General features: G+C 44.0%; 1 protein-coding gene across 1 annotated transcript in view; it reads left to right on the top strand.

Moving 5' to 3' along the window:
- The first annotated feature begins 435 nt into the window (after nt 1-435).
- The window catches only part of LOC137323208 (uncharacterized protein C3orf85-like), a 49759-nt gene continuing 29176 nt past the window's right edge, over nt 436-21018 (top strand). Inside the window, exons 1-2 of the mRNA XM_067986714.1 lie at nt 436-554; nt 715-764. Coding sequence (XP_067842815.1) covers nt 436-554; nt 715-764 — 169 coding nt within the window. The remainder of the gene's footprint in view (nt 555-714; nt 765-21018) is intronic.

The following is a 21018-nucleotide window of genomic DNA, read 5'->3' on the forward strand; positions in this document are numbered from 1 at the left end:
TTTCCCTCAAGCATCATCACCAATAAACAAATTATCTGGTCATTATCTGATTGCTGGCAGTGGGACCTTGCTTTGTGCAAATTGTCTGCTGCATTTCCCGACATTACAACAGTACTTTTGACTGTGAAGCACTTTGGGACATCCTGAGGTTTTGAAAGGTGCTATATAAATTCAAGTTCTTTCTTTCTAAAGCACCTAAGGTCCCTCTTTAAACTCCTTCGGGTTGGAACTATTTACCTAATATTCTGTAAAGCCATTGGACTGGCAGGAAAGTAGCAGGTTTTTTTTAAAGGCTGTTCAGATTTGACTTTTTTTTTCTCAGTTGAAAACCAAAAAGAGTTTCCAAAGAGTCATGTGCCAGAGATGCCTTGGACTCCTGGAGAACCTTTGAGCTAGTCAGGAGGATGAAGCAGCAACAATGCTCGTTCTTTATGAATGGGCGGAGGCGGGGTCAGCGTCAAGGCCACGCCCACCACTCGCAGAAGAACCTGGAGCCGGCTGGAGTCTCTGGGGTGCGGGTCAGTTTGCTTAGTTCTGTACTCAACCAAAGCCAGGTAGGACAAGTGACCTCTGTACCGCATTATAGGAGATGAAGCAGCTCTCGCGTTTACCGAGCATGTGATAAAGTAACTGAACACTATCTGTTCAGTTCAGTCTTTGTTTTGCATCAGGTAGAAAACTTACCTGATAAAACGTGTTTGTGTTTTCTCACAGAATGTCGTTGATGACCATCCAGCTGACTCTCAGCGCTCTGCTCATTCATGGTAAGATTTAAACATTATTGCCCCCTCTTACTGTCGTGCATGCTAGTCCCAACTAGCATACATTAAATTACACTCAAGACTATGAGTGCACAGGAAACTTATTCAAAGTACTGGGATCGGCGTATTTCTGAGTCCAAGGACATGTTAAAATCACCAAGGGTTAACTTCGTACATTTTAGGCACCGGGAGAATGCAATTATCACGTAAATGCTACGTGAAAGCTTCATTCTAAACTGTTAAAAAGTCGATATTGAACAGATTTATATTTATTGGTATGGGTAGTTATGTAATGCTTTATGAGCTGCTATAACTACAGTTAAAATTTAATTTATCTGAGTTTTGAATAGAGGTTACCTCATAAGAGTAATCTGACATGTTGAATTTATGAATAGCTGAAAACCACAAGTTTGATCAAATTCCGATTAAATTCCAAATTATCTGATTTTGGCTCTAGTTATACTGCACAATGGGGCAGGTTGTTTGGGAGAGGGTCTCTGGGTCTTGAAATAGCCAAAAGCAATACAAACAGTATTTAATTTCCTAAGAAAGAACTTGCATTTGTTTAGCACCTTATCACATCCTTCAGATACCCCAGAGTATTTTACAACCAATGAATTGCTTTTTTTGAAGTGCACTCATGTACACATGTGCAGCAGCCTATTTGCACACAGTAAGGTCCAAAGAGCAAATAAATAAATGAGCAGATAATCTGATTGAGAGAAATGTTGGCCAGGGCACCAGAGGAATCCATGCTATTTGAATAGTGCCATGGGATCTTTTACATCCACATGGACAGGCATTGTTGTTTTAATTCATGTATGTGCTTCAGTTACAAATGATGCAGTTAATTGAATTTCATGCATCTGTTAATCAGTGCCAAATTAGACATAATTGTTTCGTATACCACTATATAAAAGTCCTGTCCTATACTGTCTATTTTTTGGTTTGTATCTTTTTTGGCCTTGTTAGGGTTTTTAGTTACATTCCACTGTAACTGGCACTTGTACCCACCTTGGCAGAGAAAGTTGAGGTGTGGCTGTTGAGGAGCTTCTGGAACCATCTTATACCCTTCTGCCTTCTGCCTTCATTTACTAGTCAATGTAGCACACAACATTGTGGCGGCTTGCCAGCAGCGAGCGTGGAAATCAAGGCTATCATCTCCATCCTGTGCTTGTGTCCAGCGAAGCTGCATTATCAGGGGTGAAAGGAGCCTTGCGAGTTTAATGTGAAGCCATAACATTGGTGGCCTGAGTATGTCCCATTGCCATTGGCAAGACAAGCTTTTCATCCTTTACCCACTTAATTCAGCTGGTGAGCACTTCAAGTGACTCAAGCAGCTGCTTACTACAGCTGTTTGCTGCTTCCTGGTCAGTACACGTAAATTCCTTCATCGCAAAACATGGGCCAACCTCTTCCCTTTTAACTAACCCTATCCAAAGGAACAGAAAAGCCGAGCTCCATGCTAAGTCATGGTATGTTGCTGGATGACAAGAGTGTCATGGAACACTGTTGGGAGGTAAAGCTAACTCAGTCTTTCCTATTGTTAAATGCTCTGGTGTGAGAATAGACTGGTTTTACAAAGTGGGTTAGGCCCTGTGTTTCTGCAGTATTCCCTAAATATACCACAGACGGAGCAGAGCTGTTTCATATGGAGTTGTATGAACAGGCAAGGTAGGAACTTGGATGTACTTTGCTGAGGTAGGAGATGCACTCGTGTGGTGAGATAAAGACTCACCATTGTTGAGGGAAGATGACTACAAGGTACCGGCAAGTTCTGTAATGAGTACTGGTATTCCATTAAAATCATCAAAAATACTTGAAGTGGTCTGTCAGTATACTGCACTTCTGTAAAAATTGTACTTTTCTTTTAGATAGCCAACATTTTTTATTCATTTGATATTTATTAACAGTTGCACAATAAACTTGAACAGCAAACAAGTTAAAAACACATATTTTAGAAAGAGTAGCAATGTTATTAAACATTATTATAATTATTTCCTTTTCAGACAGAGTTTCAATTTTGAAAGCAATTATTTCTATAAGTTTTAAGACTATCATCCTAAGAAAATCTTTGACATGTGACCATCTCTTGTTTGTAAACAACCAAGCCTTGCTCTGCTCAAAGCAGCAAGAGGTTGATTATAATCATCCAAGAATTCAAGTATAGTTCAAGTTTTGTATTATGGTTTCAGGGTTTCTAATGTCCTATACCAACTTCATTCCCAATGACCAATCAGCAGTCCCACAGAAACATAGAAAATAGGAGCAAGAATAGGCCATTCGGCCCTTTGGGCCTGCTCCGCCATTCAAAATGGTCACGGCTGATTGTCTAACTCAGTACCCTGTTCCCGCTTTTTCCCCATATCCTTTGATCCTTTTAGCATTAAGAAATATATCTATCTCCTTCTTGAATACATCTAATGACTTGGCCTCCACTGTCTGCTGTGGTACAGAATTCCACAGGTTCACCACCCTCTGAGTGAAGAAATTTCTCCTCATCTCGGTTCTAAATACCATATCCTGAGACTGTGACCCCTGGTTCTGGACTCCCCAGCCATCGGGAACATCCTCCCTGCATCTAGTCTATCTAGTCCTGTTAGAATTTTATATTGTTCGATGAGATCACCTCTCATTCTTCTAAACTCTAGTGAATATAGGCCTAGTCGACCCAATCTCTCCTCATACGTTGGTCCTGCCATCCCAGGAATCAGTCTGGTAAACCTTCCTTGCACTCCCTCCATGGCAAGGACATCCTTCCTCAGATAAGGAGACCAAAACTGCACACAGTACTCCAGGTGTGGTCTCACCAAGGCAATAAGACATCCCTGCTCCTGTACTCAAATCCTCTTGCAATGAAGGCCAACATACCATTCGCCTTCCTAACTGCTTGCTGCACCTGAATGTTCGCTTTCAGCGACTACTATACAAGGACACCCAGGTCTCGTTGCTCCTCCCCTTTTCCCAATCTATCACCATTCAGATAATAACCTGCCTTTCTGTTTTTACAACCAAAGTGGATAACCTCACATTTATCCACGTTATACTGCATCTGCCATGTTCTTGCCCACTCACTCAACTTGTCTAAATCACATTGGAGCCTCTTTGCATCCTCCTCACAGCTCACATTCCACCCCAGCTTTGTGTTGTTTGCAAACTTGGAAATGTTACATTTAGTTCTCTCATCCAAATCATTGATATATATTGTGAATAGCTGGGACCCAAGCACTGATCCCTGCGGTACCCCACTAGTCACTGCCTGCCACCCAGAAAAAGACCCGTTTATTCCTATTCTCTGTTTCCTGTCTGTCAACCAATTCTCAATCCATGCCAGTATATTCCCCCCAATCCCATGTGCTTTAATTTTGCGCACTAACCTCTTGTGTGGGACCTTATCAAAAGCCTTCTGAAAATCCAAATACACCACATCCACTGGTTCTCCCCTATCTATTCTACTAGTTATATCCTCAAAAAACTCCAGTAGATTTGTTAAGCATGATTTCCCTTCCATAAACCCATGCTGACTTTGTCCAATCCTGTTAATGCTTTCCAAGTGTTTTGTTATCACATCTTTTATAATGGCATTTTCTCCACTACTGATGTTAGGCGAACTGGTCTGTAATTCCCTGTTATTTCTCTCCCTCTTTTTTTAAATAGTGGGGTTACATTTGCCACCCTCCAATCTGTAGGAACTGTTCCAGAGTCTATAGAATTTTGGAAGGTGATCACCAATGCATCCACTATTTCCAGGGCCACTTCCATTAGTACTCTGGGATGTAGATTATCAGGCCCTGGGGATTTGTCAGCCTTTAGCCTCATTAATTTCCCTAGCACTTTTTTTTACTAATACTGGTTTCCTTCAGTTACTTCCTCTCACTAGACCGTTGGTTCCCTAACATTTCTGGCAGGTTATTTGTGTCCTCCTTTCATAATTTCCTTTATTTAGATTCAGGACCCCAGTTTCGGATTCAACTACTTCACTCTCCATCTTAATGAGGAATTCTATCATGTTATGGTCGCTCTTCCCTAAGGGACCCCACATAAGATTGTTAATTAATCCTTTCTCCTTGCACAATACCCAGTCTAGAATCGCCTGTTCTCCATCTGGTTCCTCAATGTATTGGTCCAGAAAACCATCACGTACATACTCCAGGAATTCCTCCCCCACAGTATTATTGCTAATTTGGTTTGACCAATCTATATGTAGATTAAAGTCACCCATGATTATAGTTGTACCCTTCTTGCATGCGTCTCTAATTTCCTGCTTAATGCCCTCCCCTACATCTCCACTGCTGTTTGGGGGCCTATAGACAACCCCCACCAATGTTTTCTGCCCCATGATGTTTCACATCGTGATTCTCGAGCCAATATCCTTCCTCACTATTGCATTGATTTCCTCCTTTATTAATAACGCTACCCCACCTCCTTTCCCTTTTTGCCTGCCATGAGGATTTTGTTCCCTACAATTCAATAACAGTTCCTTATTCTTTGTCCTTGCACAGGTGCACAGACAAGGGACTAATAATTACCCCAATTGTAGCAGTCTGCTTACTGGATATAGCATAGACTTGTGCTAAGCATCCAAATTCCATTCAAAATGTTGGATTCACGTTTTCCAAAGTCCTCTTTGGGTACTAACCTACACAAACTACAACTCTTCAAAATCTCTGCTGCCTGCAGTCTACAATGAGTCTTGCTCTCCCATCACTTAATAGAATCATAGAATCATAGAATCATAGAATGGTTACAGCACAGAAGGAGGCTCCTTGTAAGAGCAATCCAGTTAGTCCCATTTCCCGGTCTTTCCCCGTCACCCTGCAAATTTATTCCTTTCAAGTATTTATCCAATTCCTTTTTGAAAGCCATGATTGAATCTGCTTCTATCACCCTTTCAGGCAGCGCATTCCAGATCTTAACTACTTGCTGCATAAAAAAGTTTTTCCTCATGTCGCCTTTGATTCTTTTGCCAATCACCATAAATCTGTGTCATCTTGTTCTCGACCCTTCCGCGAATGGGAACAGTTTCTCTTCATTTACTTTATCTAAACCCTTCATGATTTTGAACACTTCTATCAAATCTCCCCTTAACCTTCTCTGCTGTAAGGAGAACAACCCCACCTTCTCCAATCTATCCATGTAAATAACGTCCCTCATCCCTGGAACCATTCTAGTAAATCCTTTCTGCACTCTCACTAAGGCCTTCACATCCTTCCTAAAGTGTGGTGCCCAGAATTGGACAAAATGCTCCAATTGTGGACGAACCAGTGTTTTATAAAGGTTTAACATAACTTCCTCGCTTTTGTACTCTATGCCTCTCTTTATAAAGCCCAGGATCTCGTATGTTTTTTTTAACCGCTTTCTCAATCTGTCCTGGCACCTTCAAGGATTTGAACATATATACCCCCAGGTCTTTCTATTCCTGCACCCATTTATATTGCCCCTCTTCATTCTTCCTGTTAAATGTTTCACTCCGCACTTCTCTGCATTAAATTTCATCTGCCACGTGTCCGCCCATTCCACCAGCCTGTCTATGTCCTCTTGAACTCTATTATTATCCTCCTCACTGTTTATTACACTTCCAAGTTTTGTGTCATCTGCAAATTTTGCAATTGTTCCCTGTACACCCAAGTCCAAGTCATTACTATATATCAAAAAAAGCAGTGGTCCCAGTATCGACCTCTGGGGAACACCACTGTGTACCTTCCTCCAGTCCAAAACACAACCGTTCACCACTACTCTATGGCCTGTCACATAGCCACTTTCATATCCATGCTGCCACTGCCCCTTTTATTCCATGGGCTTCAATTTTTCTGACAAGCCTATTACAAAAGCCTTTTGAAATTCTATTTACTTAACATCAACTGTGTTGCCCTCATCAACCCTCATCAAAAAACTCAATCAAGTTTGTTAAACACGATTTGCCTTTAACAAATCCATGCTGGCTTTCCTTTATTAATCCACATTTGTCCAAGTGACTATTAATTTTGTCCCGGATTATCGCTTCTAAAAGCTTCCCCACCACCGAGGTTAAACTGACTGGTCTGTAGTTGCTGGGTTTATCCTTACACCCTTTTTTGAACAAGGGTGTAACATTTGCAATTCTCCAGTTCTCTGGCACCCCCCCTCCCCCCACTATATCGAAGGAGGATTGGAAGATTATCGCCAGCACATCTGCAATTTCCACCCTTACTTCTCTCAGCAACCTAGAATGCATCCCATCTGGACTAGGTGACTTATCTACTTTACGTACAGCCAGTCTTTCTGGAACCTCCTCATTATCAATTTTTAGCCAATCCAGTATCTCAACTACCTCCTCTTTTACTGTGACTTTAGCAGCATCTTCTTCCTTGGTAAAGACAGATGCTAAGTACTCATTTAGTACCTCAGCCATGCCGTCTGCTTCCATGCGTAGATCTCCTTTTTGGTCCCTCCTCAGCCCCACCCCTCCTCTTACTCCGTTTACTACTTATATGCCTATAGAAGACTTTTGGATTCCCTTTTATGTTGGCCACCAGTCTATTCTCATACTCTCTCTTTGCCCCTCCTATTTCCTTTTTCACTTCTCCTCTGTACTTTCTATATTCTGCCTGGTTCTCACTTGTATTATCAACCTGACATCTGTCATACCTTTTCTGCTTTGTCTTACTCTCTATCTCTTTCATCATCCAGGGAGCTTTGGCTTTGGTTGCCCTTCCTTTTCCCCTCGTGGGAATGTACCTAGACTGTACCCGAACCATCTCCTCCTTAAAGACCGGCCACTGTACAATTACAGTTTTGCCTGCCAATCTTTGATTCCAATTTACCCGGGCCAGACCCGTTCTCAATCCACTGAAATTGACCCTCCTCTAATCACTTGCTGTCCTCGCTGCCCCTATTTCACAACCATCAAATTCAATATCCTTGTCCTTATTTGCAAATCCCCACAATTCTTTTCTCACCCTATTTTGAGCCAATTTGAACTCTTGACCAAATATACAGTCTGATCCTTATATAAATGGAACACATTTTCAAACTCTGCTACACTTTTAATCTTTGTTCTTTGGGAGTTTTGATTTTGTACACTAATGATTGTTGAATACTTTTGAATCTGTTGCTACTCAACGGTTTAATAAATTATTTAATAATCGTATAAATCAATGATCTAACTGGAATAATTGTACCCAGGAGTACACAGCTTGTCTTGTCCACATGCGTGCATATGGCAGAATAAAGACATTTTATATATTGTCACCAAAAAAATATATAGTGCAAATTTTACAGTGGAGCTACTGTTGGGAAGCCTTGCCTAGTGGCTGCAAGAATCGGAAAATCACAAGTGCGCTACCTGCCATTTTCTATTGAATCATTTTAATGGTTGGAAAACTGGTGGGTCACATTCAGAAAATCACCCATTACATCCATATTGATTGAAGTGAATGGTGTTGAACTGAAACAGTCCTGTGGTGAAGGTGCAAAAACATTTTTACAGCTTTGTAATTTTTTTAGTATTCTGGGAGCCCTGGCCTAATTCTTGGCCCTTCTGCCACATTCCTGAAAGACTTTCAGCCCCAGCTTATCTGACCAGAAATTCCTCTGAACTTGATTGGCACTACCTTAGGAAAAACACTCTCACTCCCTGTGTCGGTCTCCTTTATCCGATCTTCCATTCTGCTCCAGACTCTGTGCTTCTGTCCTTTGCTTTCTAGCTCGATAGGAAGCTCTCTTACTTTATTTAGGTCTCATCAAACTATGGGGGCAAAAATTCAATAGGGCCTATTATTGGGCGTAGGTAGCAAGATCCGCTATTAACCCACACCCAATGGCCCCTGCACAGGCATCCTGCATCAGTACTCACCATCAATCTGCGTTGAAATGCAGGCCCTGCACATGGATTCAATGCAATTTGCACTTTTCACCAGCAAGGGGAGCCCCAGTCTCTTAAAGGGAGGAGGTTTCTTCAAATCTCTTAAAGGTAGCTGATACCTGTTATTTGGTAAAAATAACAGTCTGCTGTCTGCACGGAGTCTGAATGGAGATCAGACATCGCACACGTAAAATACAGATGCAGATCCCATCCCTATATTTACAAACGGATGAGTTATGTTAAAACATTGAATAAAGGTTGCACACTACTAAATCCCACATCCTCCAGTCTGCATGCCAGACCTCACCAATCTGCCGATCTGAGTTTGTACCTGGCCTGCGAGAGTGCATGCACCAAGGTTCTCCGCTTTTTTATTATTCGTTCATGGGATGTGGGTGTCGCTGGCGAGGCCAGCATTTATTGCCCATCCCTAATTGCCCTTGAGGAGGTGATGGAGAGTCACCTTGAACCGCTGCAGTCCGTGTGGTGAAGGTTCTCCCACAGTGCTGTTAGGAAGGGAGTTCCAGGATTTTGCCCAGTGACGATGAAGGAACAGTGATATATTTCCAAGTCAGGATGGTGTGTGACTTGGAGGGAAACGTGCAGGTGGTGTTATTCCCATCTGTCTGCTACCCTTGTCCTGCCAGATGGTAGAGGTCGCAGGTTTGGGAGGTGCTGTCAAAGAAGCCTTGGTGAGTTGCTGCAGTGCATCCTGTGGATGGTACACACTGCAGCCACAGTGCGCTGGTGATGAAGGGAGTGAATGTTTAGGGTGGTGGATGGGGTGCCAATCAAGTGGGCTGCTTTGTCCTGGATGGTGTCGAGTGTCTTGAGTGTTGTTGGAGCTGCACTCATCCAGGCAAGTGGAGAGTATTCCATCACACTCCTGACTTGTGCCTTGTAGATGGTGGAAAGGCTTTGGGGAATCAGGAGGTGAGTCACTCGCCACAGAATACCCAGCCTCTGACCTGCTCTTGTAGCCACAGTATTTATACGGCTGGTCCAGTTAAGTTTCTGGTCAGTGGTGAACCCCAGGATGTTGATGGTGGGGGATTAGGCGATGGTAATGCCGTTGAATGTCAAGGGGAGGTGGTTAGACTCTCTCTTGTTGGAGATGGTCATTGCCTGGCACTTGTCTGGCGCGAATGTTACTTGCCACTTATTAGCCCAAGCCTGGATGTTGTCCAGGTCTTGCTGCATGCGAGCACGGACTGCTTCATTATCTGAGGGGTTGCGAATGGAACTGAACACTGTGCAATCATCAGTGAACATCCCCATTTCTGACCTTATAATGGAGGGAAGGTCATTGATGAAGCAGCTGAAGATGGTTGGGCCTAGGGCACTGCCCTGAGGAACTCCTGCAGCAATGCCCTGGGGCTGAGATGATTGACCTCCAACAACCATTACCATCTTCCTTTGTGCTAAGTATGACTCCAGCCACTGGAGAGTTTTCCCCCTAATTCCCATTGACTTCAATTTTACTAGGGCTCCTTGGTGCCACACTCGGTCAAAAGCTGCCTTGGTGTCAAGGGCAGTCACTCTCACCTCACCTCTGGAATTCAGCTCTTTTGTCCATGTTTGGACTAAGGCTGTAATGAGGTCTGGAACCGAGTGGTCCTGGCGGAACCTAAACTGAGCATCGGTGAGCAGGTTATTGGTGAGTAAGTGCCGCTTGATTGCACTGTCGACGACACCTTCCATCACTTTGCTGATGATTGAGAGTAGACTGATGGGGCGGTAATTGGCTGTATTGGATTTGTCCTGCTTTTTGTGGACAGGACATACCTGGGCAATTTTCCACATTGTCGGGCAGATGCCAGTGTTGTAGCTGTACTGGAATAGTTTGGCTAGAGGCACAGCTAGTTCTGGAGCACAAGTCTTAAGCACTACAGCCGGGATGTTGTCAGGGCCCATAACCTTTGCTGTATCCAGTGCACTCAGCCGTTTCTTGGTATCGTGTGGAGTGAATCGAATTGGCTGAAGACTGGCTTCTGTGATGGTGGGGATATATCGGGAGGAGGCCGAGATGGATCATCCACTCGGCATTTCTGGCTGAAGATGGTTTCAAACGCTTCAGTCTTGTCTTTTGCACTCACATGCTGGACTCTGCCATCATTAAGGATGGGGATGTTTGCAGAGCCTCCTCCTCCCGTTTGTTGTTTAATTGTCCACCACCATTCACGACTGGATGTGGCAGGACAGCAGAGTTTTGATCTGATCTGTTGGTTGTGGAATCGCTTAGCTCTGTCTCTAGCATGTTGCTTCCACTGTTTAGCATGCATGTCGTCCTGAGTTGAAGCTTCACCAGTTTGGCATCTCATTTTTAGGTACGCCTGATGCTGCTTCTAGCATGCTCTTCTACACTCCTCATTATACCAGGGTTGATCTCCTGGCTTGTTGGTAATGGTAGAGTGAGGAATATGCAGGGCCATGAGGTTACAGATTGTGCTGGAATACAATTCTGCTGCTGCTGATGGTCCACAGCGCCTCATGGATGCCCAGTTTTGAGCTGCTAGATCTGTTCTGAATCTATCCCATTTAGCACGGTTGTAGTTGGATGGTATCCTCAGTGTGAAGATGGGACTTCGTCTCCACGAGGACTGTGCGGTGATCACTCCTACCAATTCTGTCATGGACAGATGCATCTGCAACAGGTAGATTGGTGAGGACGAGGTCAAGTATGTTTTTCCCTCGTGTTGGTTCGCTCACCACCTGCCTCAGGCCCAGTCTGGCAGCTATGTCCTTCAGGACTCAGCCAGCTTGGTTAGTAGTGGTGCTACTCTTGGTGATGGACATTGAAATCCCCCACCCAGAGTATATTCTGTGCCCTCGCTACCCTCAGTGCTTCCTCCAAGTTTGCTGAAGGAGATTTCCTTGCCCTTTTTTGACCTGATGCTGATGCACTAGAGGCCTTGGTGCAAGAGGTGGACAGAAGGAGGGACATCCTATATCCGCGAGGGGGGCGGAGTGTGGGCAAGAGGCCCTCCAGACATATGCCCAAAAGGCAGTGGGAGGCATTGCGGGGGACGAAGTCAATGTCAGACACACAGCACCACTAACATGCAGGAAGAAGGTCAATGCTTTGACATGAGTGGTCAAGGTGAGTGAGGTCAACTGTCAAGTGGCGTCTCCTACCAACTGCACCACGCACTACACCCCTCATCACCCACATACCAACAAACTCTTTCCATCAGTACTCAATTCTTTCACCCAGATGCTTCATCTCACCCTTATACATTACCACTGTTGAAAGCCGAACACCCACAACTCACAGGCCACACACACTGGTAGCTATTCAACCATGACAGGCACATCACCCAGACACACATCCCACTTTTTTGCAGAAGAAGGTAGCGCATAACAGGAGGCAGCAAGTGGCTGTGGCATTTAGCCCCTCGAGCCTGTTCCTCCTTTCAATGAGATCATGCTGGACCTGTGACCTAACTCCATAAATCCGCCTTAGCCCCATATCCCTTAACACCCTGGGTTCACAGAAATCTATCAATCTCAGATTTAGAATTCACAAGTGAGCTGGCATCAACTGCATTTGCAGAAGAGCGTTCCAAACTTCTCCCACCCTTTGCGTGCAGATGCATTTCCTAACTTCACTCCTGCACGTCCTAGCTCTAAATGTTAGGCTGTGTCCCCTCTTCCTAGTATTCAAGTCTAGGAGACCTCCAAAAACAGTTACAAATGTCTCAGCAGCCAGAAACAATAATCCAGCCACTGACCTTAAATCCTGCATGGTCCCTTTAAATAGCGCTGGTCCAGGGTCCTCCAGGCACTCTAAGACACTTTCAGATGGTTGTGGTTAAGACTGTGCGTTGAGTTGAGTGTTAAGTGCCAAAATGGTGTTTATCACTTTAAATCAGCGTTGCACACTGATTGCATCTATTTTCTCCTTACTTTATATGCTTCCGGCATTCAGTATTTGCGCATGCACTAACTCTTATACCTAGATGGCGTCCAGCCCACGTCACGCCGGAAACGTGCTTGTGCAACCATGACGCCATCTTGGATGTTCGAGAGGCCGCGTCGCGCCGAAACAACAGGCGCTACACGGCCCCAATTTAGTGCCCGTCGTGCCAGTGGAAATATGAAGATGGGCAGGGAACTGGCTCTCGGGCCAGCCATTGGGAGATGTACAAGAGCAGTTCAGCAAATACATGCTATGATTTTCTTATCCTGTCACTGGAGAACTGTTGGGAATTTATTCAGCACCTTTTCACAGCAGCATGAAAACTCACGAGAATAACAGACAAAAACTGTTTCCAGTGACGGAAGGACGGTAACCAAAGGACACAGATTTAAGTGATTGACAAAAGAGCCAGAGACGACATGAGGAAACATTTTTTTACACAGCAAATTGTAATGATCTTGAATGCACTGCCTGAAAGGGTGGTGGAAGCAGATTCAATAGTAAATTTCAAAAGGGAATTGGATAAATACTTGAAGGTAAAAAAATGTACAGGGCTGTGGGGAAAGAGCGGGGGAATAGGACTAATTGGATAGCTCTGCCAATGATGGGCCGAACGGCCTCCTCCGTGCTGTACATACTATGATACTATGAATCATGAGCTCACATCTCACCACTGGTTGGACTATGAAATTATATTTATTTTCTGTAAGTACATTTGAGGTAGAGCAACCTAAATCCATCTTTTTGCTGAGCTATTAAACTGAGGCCCCGGTGTAATTTTCAACTTAATGCTGGGGCTGTGGGTTGGGCGCCCATTATGGAAACTGTCTGATTTTCCTTTCCATTGATTTCAATGGAAAACTGCCTTACTAGTGTCACCCACATCCAGAGAACAAATATATTTTAAAAATTATTAAATATGGAAAAATGTGTATTTCCTGCAGTTTTTGACAGTCTGCAAGTACATGTGATAGAGTTTGGAGATTAGCTTTATAGGGGGTCATTTTAATTTTTATCACCAGGCAAAAAACAGGTGATAGTGAATCTGCCGCCCATTTTACATCTCACCCGATTTACTTTGACGTCGGTGAAACAGAAAACAGGGCGTGATGTTAAAGGGCCTGCCGATTTCGCTATCATTTTTATTTCGCCCGGCAATAAAAGTTAAAATTACCACCATAGATTTGATACATCTGTCCTGCAGATTTGTTCCTTTAAAGTGTTAACAAATATTTTTAAAGCATTTTAAAATTAGTGGTGAGGAGAATTATGACCCAGTAACCTGAGTACTCCAATTATAGCTTCTCCACTTTGAGTAGTAGCAGCTGTGCAAGTTACAATCAGAAGTGAAATACGTTTTAATAAGATGGAACAGATAGAAATTTACAGGTCTATCATGTCTGTAACTGCTCTATGCTAGAGAAATCCATAACTAACCCCACTGCCTGGTCTCTCCCCATAGCCCTGTATCTTCCTCTGCTTCCCTTAAGAGATGTAACAGTCTCTGTCTCAACTATTCCCTATGAGAAAGTATTCCATCTGCCCACTACCCTCTGCATAAGAAATTTGACCTGACCTCTCATCTTACTTTTCTGATCCAGGTTTTCATAGCTCAATAAAGAGTTAATTGAGCAATGTAATAAAAACATCCAATCATTCATGCCTCCTTAGATTTATTTTTATGTAGTTAAATGACTATCCTGGCTCTTTGGGTTATCGTTGACCAGCTCTGTAATACAAAATCCAATGTAAGTGCAGTAATATAATTTTGAAACAAACACCTATTGCTCTAAAAAATTGCAATTGTTGTACCTGCTTGTTACGGTATCTGCATTGCTAATTTATAAAAAAATTACATGTTTTCTGAGGAAGGGGAATATAACTGGATAAAGTTCAACACATACATGAGCAATATTATTATTTAATGCACTTTATAAATCGCTTAAGCCGTGCAGGTCTTACACCCCCATGAAGAAACCAAGCTCCTGTAAATCATTTAAATGCTGCTAATTACCCACAGCCAAATCATGTTGTTTATCCACAGGATACAGCAGCTAGACTGCTCCCATGTATTCTGTATATCGTTCATAATAAGTGTCAAATGACATGTACTTTTTTTTGCCAATAATTGGAAGGAAATTTGTCTAGATTGAATTGCAATCTAGACAAATTGTAATTCGGGAGTTGAATCATTTCTGGCATTAACATGAAGAATGGTTTAATGATTTCTTGTTGGTCCCACCAAATCCTGCCAAAGCCAATGGAGCTTCACACCTCTTCCAAATAAAAAGCCAAATCCTTCATCAGTATTTTAACAGCAGTGTCGAGCAGGAACACGGCACAGTGACTTGGACACCCCAAAGCTGACAACATAGTTCTTTTCAATCATTAAAAGGTGACTGGTACAGAAGCCTACCAGAGTTAGCTCTAATGTTAAAACCTTGGCTTTGAAATTCCTGGAGGCACACTTCCTGGCCGGAAGTGTGGTGGGCAAGTCTTCCAGCTGCCAGCTTCATCGAGTATTGACTCTGACTCAAATCCCAGGGACGGGGTCAATTGTATAAAGAGAATAGACACAGACGCCATTTACAGTGCTCCCTGAACCTCACCATGGACGACCAGGAATGCGGGCGCAGTACATTACCACTCTGCCTGTGGTGGGACGGAGTGGGGGGGTGTGGGCGACCATTCCAGCCGAAGTGTTTAGGAAGCCTCTAATTGGCCCCCAACCCTATGTTAGTGTGGTAAGTATGCCAGCTTCACCCTGCAGCGTATTTTCCCCTGGCTGCAGGAAAGAGAGATTTCTGGTTCGAGACATTATGCTGCCAGTTCCACCTAACATTTGGTAGAGCTTCGACCTTGTTGCACCCGTTTTACGGATTAGAACGGTCACAACAACGCATAAACTCATTGATGCATGAAGTCGAAAAATTGTTCCTTATGTAGCAGAACTTTTATCAGTGTAAAAACAATTTGAAAATGTTACATTTAAAAATGAATATATCAACTGTTAATTGTTAAATGTTTGCCAGCTTTCCTGTTTCAACTTGTAATCTGTTTGTAGGGGTCTGGTTAAAAAAACTACCAATTTTGGCTAGTACAGTACCAGTTTGAGGATGTGGCTAAGTTATTTTTATCACTGTGGTATTGCTGATTGAGCATTGTTAAAGAACTATCTGTTAGCAAAGTATTGTGGTTGAAATAAGAATTATTAGATCCAACACTTAGTAATGTACAGTGTGTTGCTTGGTGTATGATAGAATGGGGGCAAATCAGTTCTAAATGGTTGGAATTGGTATAAATACCATCCACCACCTAGAAGAACAGGGGCAGCAGGTGCATGGGAAGACTGTCACCTTCAAGTTCCTCTTCAAGGCACACACTATCCTGACTGGGACATTTAGGGGGTGATTTTAAATCCCAAGAACGGGTGGGTTGGGGATGGGTGGGAGTTGAAAATAGGTTTTTTTTGGGTTGTAACTGTAAAATTTTTGGACTTTGCATTCCCAGTGGGAAGCCTGTACTTTTATGCGCCGATATGAAACCCGGAAATAAAGCCGGGTTGTGGCCGCGACCCAAAAAACAACCGTTTTCAACTCCCACCCGCCCCCAACCCACCAGTTTTTGGGGTTTAAAATCACCCACATAATCACTGTTCCTTCATCATCGCTGGGTCAAAATCCTGGAACTCCCTATCTAACAGTATTGTGGGAGTACCTTCATCACACAGACTGCAACAGTTCAAGAAGAAGGCCCATTACCACCTTCTCAGGGGTAACTAGGGACGGGCAATAAATGCCTGCCTTGCCAGCAATGCCTACATCCCAACAATTATTTTTTTAAAAACCCTGTAAGAATGATAGGGGGAAGACTTTAGGTTCAGGCGCCAAACCCACGTAATATCAACGGTGCGCCCACAGTGCCTGCCATTGTGGCAGTCGGGAGGACTGAACCATTATCAGGTTCCGGCCTCATTAACGTTTTCTTGGCGAGCTGCGGGTATCAAATGGGCGCTGCTCCACTGCCACCTGTCAGTTCCACAGAAAAATCAGCTGGCTACTGCATACAGTGGGCTGGCAGGTAAGGCCTGTTTGGGGAGGGGGCAGGGTGGATGTCAGGGTTGGGGGGGGGGGGGGTGGTGGCACCAGACCAGGCCGTCAGCAGCCAGAAGTTTCCAGAAAAATCTTTTTAAAAAAAACAAAAAACTTCGGGATGAGGCCGACCGCAGTCCCTTTAAGGAGCATCAGTTAGGCCTCTTACCACCCGGAGAGAGTGGGACTGGTATGCACCGCACATACTTTGCCCATTTCTTCTTGAAAGTTGCAATTGGGGTCCTACAACAATAATTGTTGGACCTGATTTGCATATTAAAACAGCCTCCCACCTGTTTTGAGCGGGAGTGCTGGGCAGCCATCAGGCGGGCAAGTGGGTTCACAAGGTCCTCACCAGAATTTCAACTGCCAGTCTCCTGTTTTTCAGACAAGAAATGGGTGAGCAGCAGTGAAAAGTCTCCTCCATAAAGTGCTAATAGCATTCAATTTTCTGGGGCAAGTGTACTTGCATAATTATTCAGAGGTCCAAGTGCAGACAAGTAAAATTAAGGAAAAGCCAAAAATATTTTATAAATACATTAAGAGCAAAAGGATAACTAAGGAAAGAGTTGGGCCTATTAGAGACCAAAAAGGTAACCCATGTGTGGAGGCGGAAGATGTGGATATGGTTCTTAGTGAATACCTTGTGTCTGTCTTCTCAAAAGAGGGGGACGATGCAGATATGCAGACATTGTAGTTAAGAGGGGGGAGGAGTGTGAAATATTGGATGTGATAAACATTGTGAGAGAGGAAGTATTAAGTGGTTTAGCATCTTTGAAAGTAGATAAATCGCCAGGCCGGATGAAATGTATTCCAGGGTGTTAAGAGAAGCAAGGGAGGAAATACTGGAGGTTCTGACCATCATTTTCCAATCCTCCCTGGCTACAGGCATGGTGCTGGAGAATTGGAGGACTGCTAATGTTGTACCGTTGTTTAAAAAGGGAGAAAGAGATAGACTGAATAATTATTGGCCAGTCAGTCTAACCTCGGTGGTGGGCAAATTATTGGAATCAATTCTGAGGGACAGCATAAATCGTCATTTAGAACGGTCAGCATGGATTAGTCTGACTGACTAGTCAGTCTGACTAACTTCATTGAATTTTTTGAGGAGGTAACAAGGAGGGTCGATGAGGTAACACATTTGATGTAGTGTACATGGATTTTAGCAAGGCTTTTGACAAGGTCCCACAAGGCAGACTAGTCAAAAAAGTAAAAGCCTATGGGATCCAAGGGAAAGAGGCTAGTTGGATCCAAAATTGGCTCAGTTGCAGGAAGCAAAGGATAATGGTTGATGGGAATTTTTGCAACTGGAAGCCTGTTTTCCAGTGGGGTTCCGCAAGGCTCAGTACTAGTTTCCTGGCTTTTTGTGGTATAAATGATTTGGACTTGAATGTGGGGGGCTTGATCAAGAAGTTTGAAGATGATACAAAAATTGGCCGTGTGGTTGATAGTGAGGAGAAAAGCTATAGTCTGCAGGAAGATAGCAATGGACTGGTCAGGTGGGCAGAAAAGTGGCAAATGGAATTCAATCCAAAGGTGACATGAGGAAAAACTTTTTTACGCAGCAAGTGGTTAGGATCTGGAATGCACTGCCCGAGGGGGTGGTGGAGGCAGATTCAATCACGGCCTTCAAAAGGGAACTGGATAAGCACTTGAAAGGAAAAAATTTGCAGGGCTACGGGGATAGGGCGGAGGAGTGGGACTAGCTGGATTGCTCTTGCATAGAACAGGTGTGGGCTCGATGGGCTGAATGGCCTCCTTCCGTGCTGTAACCTTTTTATGATTCTATGATTCTAAGTGTGAGGTAATGCATTTGGGGAGGGCAAACAAGGCAAGGGAACACACAATAAATGGGAGGATACTGAGAGCTGCAGAAGTGGAGATGGTGTGGCACAAAATGGTTGTGCCACTCACAGCACCTTTCTCATAGGTCTGTATTACCTCTAAGGAAATGGAGCCAAACTTCAGGCTGCAGCTGACCATTACCACCACTGGATGTACCAGTCTTACACTACAAGAGGTGTCCTTCAGTAGATGGCATGGCACCGCATGTGACCCTATGCTAACCCAGGCCCTATGTAGACAGCTTCCCATGGTCATTGGCAGGTTGGTGTGCCAAGGCCTGCAGATATGGTTGGTGGTATCTTGGTGGGTGTGGGCAATCAGGCTATGCTGGCTGTTCATTATCTTGGCATGCCTTCTTTCATGCAGTGCCACAGAAAGCAAGGACATACTGTGATTGGGGTGCTTGCAAGGAAGCATCCAACATCATGATTATTCAGGCCTGCATATATTTTAGAGGCCTTTGGGCCCATTGTCCCAGCTTCCTTTGAGATATCGACCCTCTCCTTTTCTCCTTTTTCTTGAATGGTCGTTATAAGAGAACAATGACCATTGGGAAAGAAAGAACTTCTATTTATATACAACCTTCCACATCCTCAGGATGTCCCAAAGCACTTCACAGCTAATGAATTACTTTTGAATTATAGGGGTAGATTTTAGAGGGAATGATGAAAGGGTGGCCCAAAGAGGGCGGTGCACCTGGAGGAGGAGAAAGAAGTGAGGCCTAGCTGATTTTAAAGGCCCGGCCACATTTTAATATTGCACATCTGTCTCCTGGCCGAAGCTGGCAGGAATGGTGCAGGTGGGACTGGGAATTGGGATGGGAGCCAGATGCCACCTCGGAGTTGAGGGGGGTTTGCAGAACCGATGCCATTCAGAGAAAGGAGAGGAAAGATCATGGCAGAGGAGGCCCAACGATTCTTTGCAGGGCCCGGAGGAGCACTCCTGCTTCTCCTGGCCCCCCAAGGAACACTTCCAAAACTTAAAATACTTAACTTACCTTGGCCTCTTCTGGATAGCCTGCTGCCTCCCGCCAGGTTTCTCTGGGGGGTAGGTTTCCTATCAGTGGGGCCTCCTCCCGAGTACCAGCGAAAATAACACTGTGGTGCCGATGATTTAATCAAGCCCTCGCGTGCCTGTAGCGGGAGCTTTGACTGACTTGAAAGTTGGCAAAGATAAAATGCCACCAGGCAGGAAAGAAGCAATCTTGGGCCAATAAGTTGACTCACCCAATTTTAATGCTCCCACACACCATTATCACCCGACGAAGTGGGTGGGTGGGGAGTTTAAATAGATCCCTATAGTCACTGGTGTTATGTAGGCCAATGCTGCAGACAGAATCCACAAACAACGATGAGATCAATAGCCAGTTAATCTGTTTTTGGTGACATTGGTTAAGGGATGAATACTGGCCAGGATACCAAGAGAACTCCCTAATCTTCATCAACAATTTTTTTACATCCATCAGAACAGGCAGGCTCGGTTTAAATCTCAGCTGGAAGAGAGCAGCTCTGACAATGCAGCACTCCTTCATTACTGTACTGAAGTGTAAACTTTGATTATATAATTGAGTGATGGAGCGGGACTCAAACCCACAACCTTCTGACTCAGAGAAGAGGCTGCCAACTGAGTCAAACTGACACCACTGAAGTTAGTGACATTAGTCAGGGAAGGTGCAGTGGCCGTACTACATTCAGGTACAATCACCATCGGGTTTTGCATGTACTACTGTATGGAGTGCACGGGATATCAGGATTCTTTTGAGAAGCAAATTGTGGTATAAACTTATAGAAAATGATAAAATTCCTCTGGGTGGTGTGTGTGTGTGTGAGTGTGTGTATGTGTGTCAATATTTTACTCGTTTTTAATTTACAAAGTCAGCACTGTAAGTGCATACACACTTTGTTTTGAATAGATTACTTTGGTGGTTTGATGGTTGTGTTTTTTTTGAGGAAATACTACCGCCTTTAATAGAGATGTTTTTTTCTTTTATGGATTTGTTTTATTTACTTATAAGTATTTTGGCAGAACATTCAAATAAATGCAGAACCAAGACAGCATTGATGGTGTGGGTAAAACGTCAGCATTCATTCAAATTGGGCTGTGACCCCAGTCTAACTGAGAGGAAAAGTTCTGGCCGGTTGCTGCTCCTGACCATTATCCAGAGACTCCTGATGGGAAGTGTGAGTGTGTGGATGTTGGCTGGGCACAGCTTTGGACTCGGCTGCCATTTTCTCCCCCAATCCTCGGCAGTTGAACAGCTTATTGACCATTCCAGTGCAGGCTGGGCCAAACCACTGAAGGGCAGCCGGCGCCTGTGGAATCTTAACCTCACTGTAACTTCAGGAAAGGAGATGGAAAATTACTGGTTGCTCTGCTTTGGGAGAACTCATAACTTGGAAGATTGTCCACATGTTAGTACACTGGATCAGGTGCCCTCTCAGCCACAGAAGATCGTGATGCTGCCCCCAGTCTTCTGTAGAAAGTCCTCCAAAGGTCTCGAGGGACATTTGAAAGGCAGCATCCATGAACTGCAAGGAGAGTAGCTGGTTTTACACTATT

Source organism: Heptranchias perlo, chromosome 6, assembly GCF_035084215.1.
Source record: "Heptranchias perlo isolate sHepPer1 chromosome 6, sHepPer1.hap1, whole genome shotgun sequence".
Lineage (NCBI taxonomy): Eukaryota > Metazoa > Chordata > Chondrichthyes > Hexanchiformes > Hexanchidae > Heptranchias > Heptranchias perlo.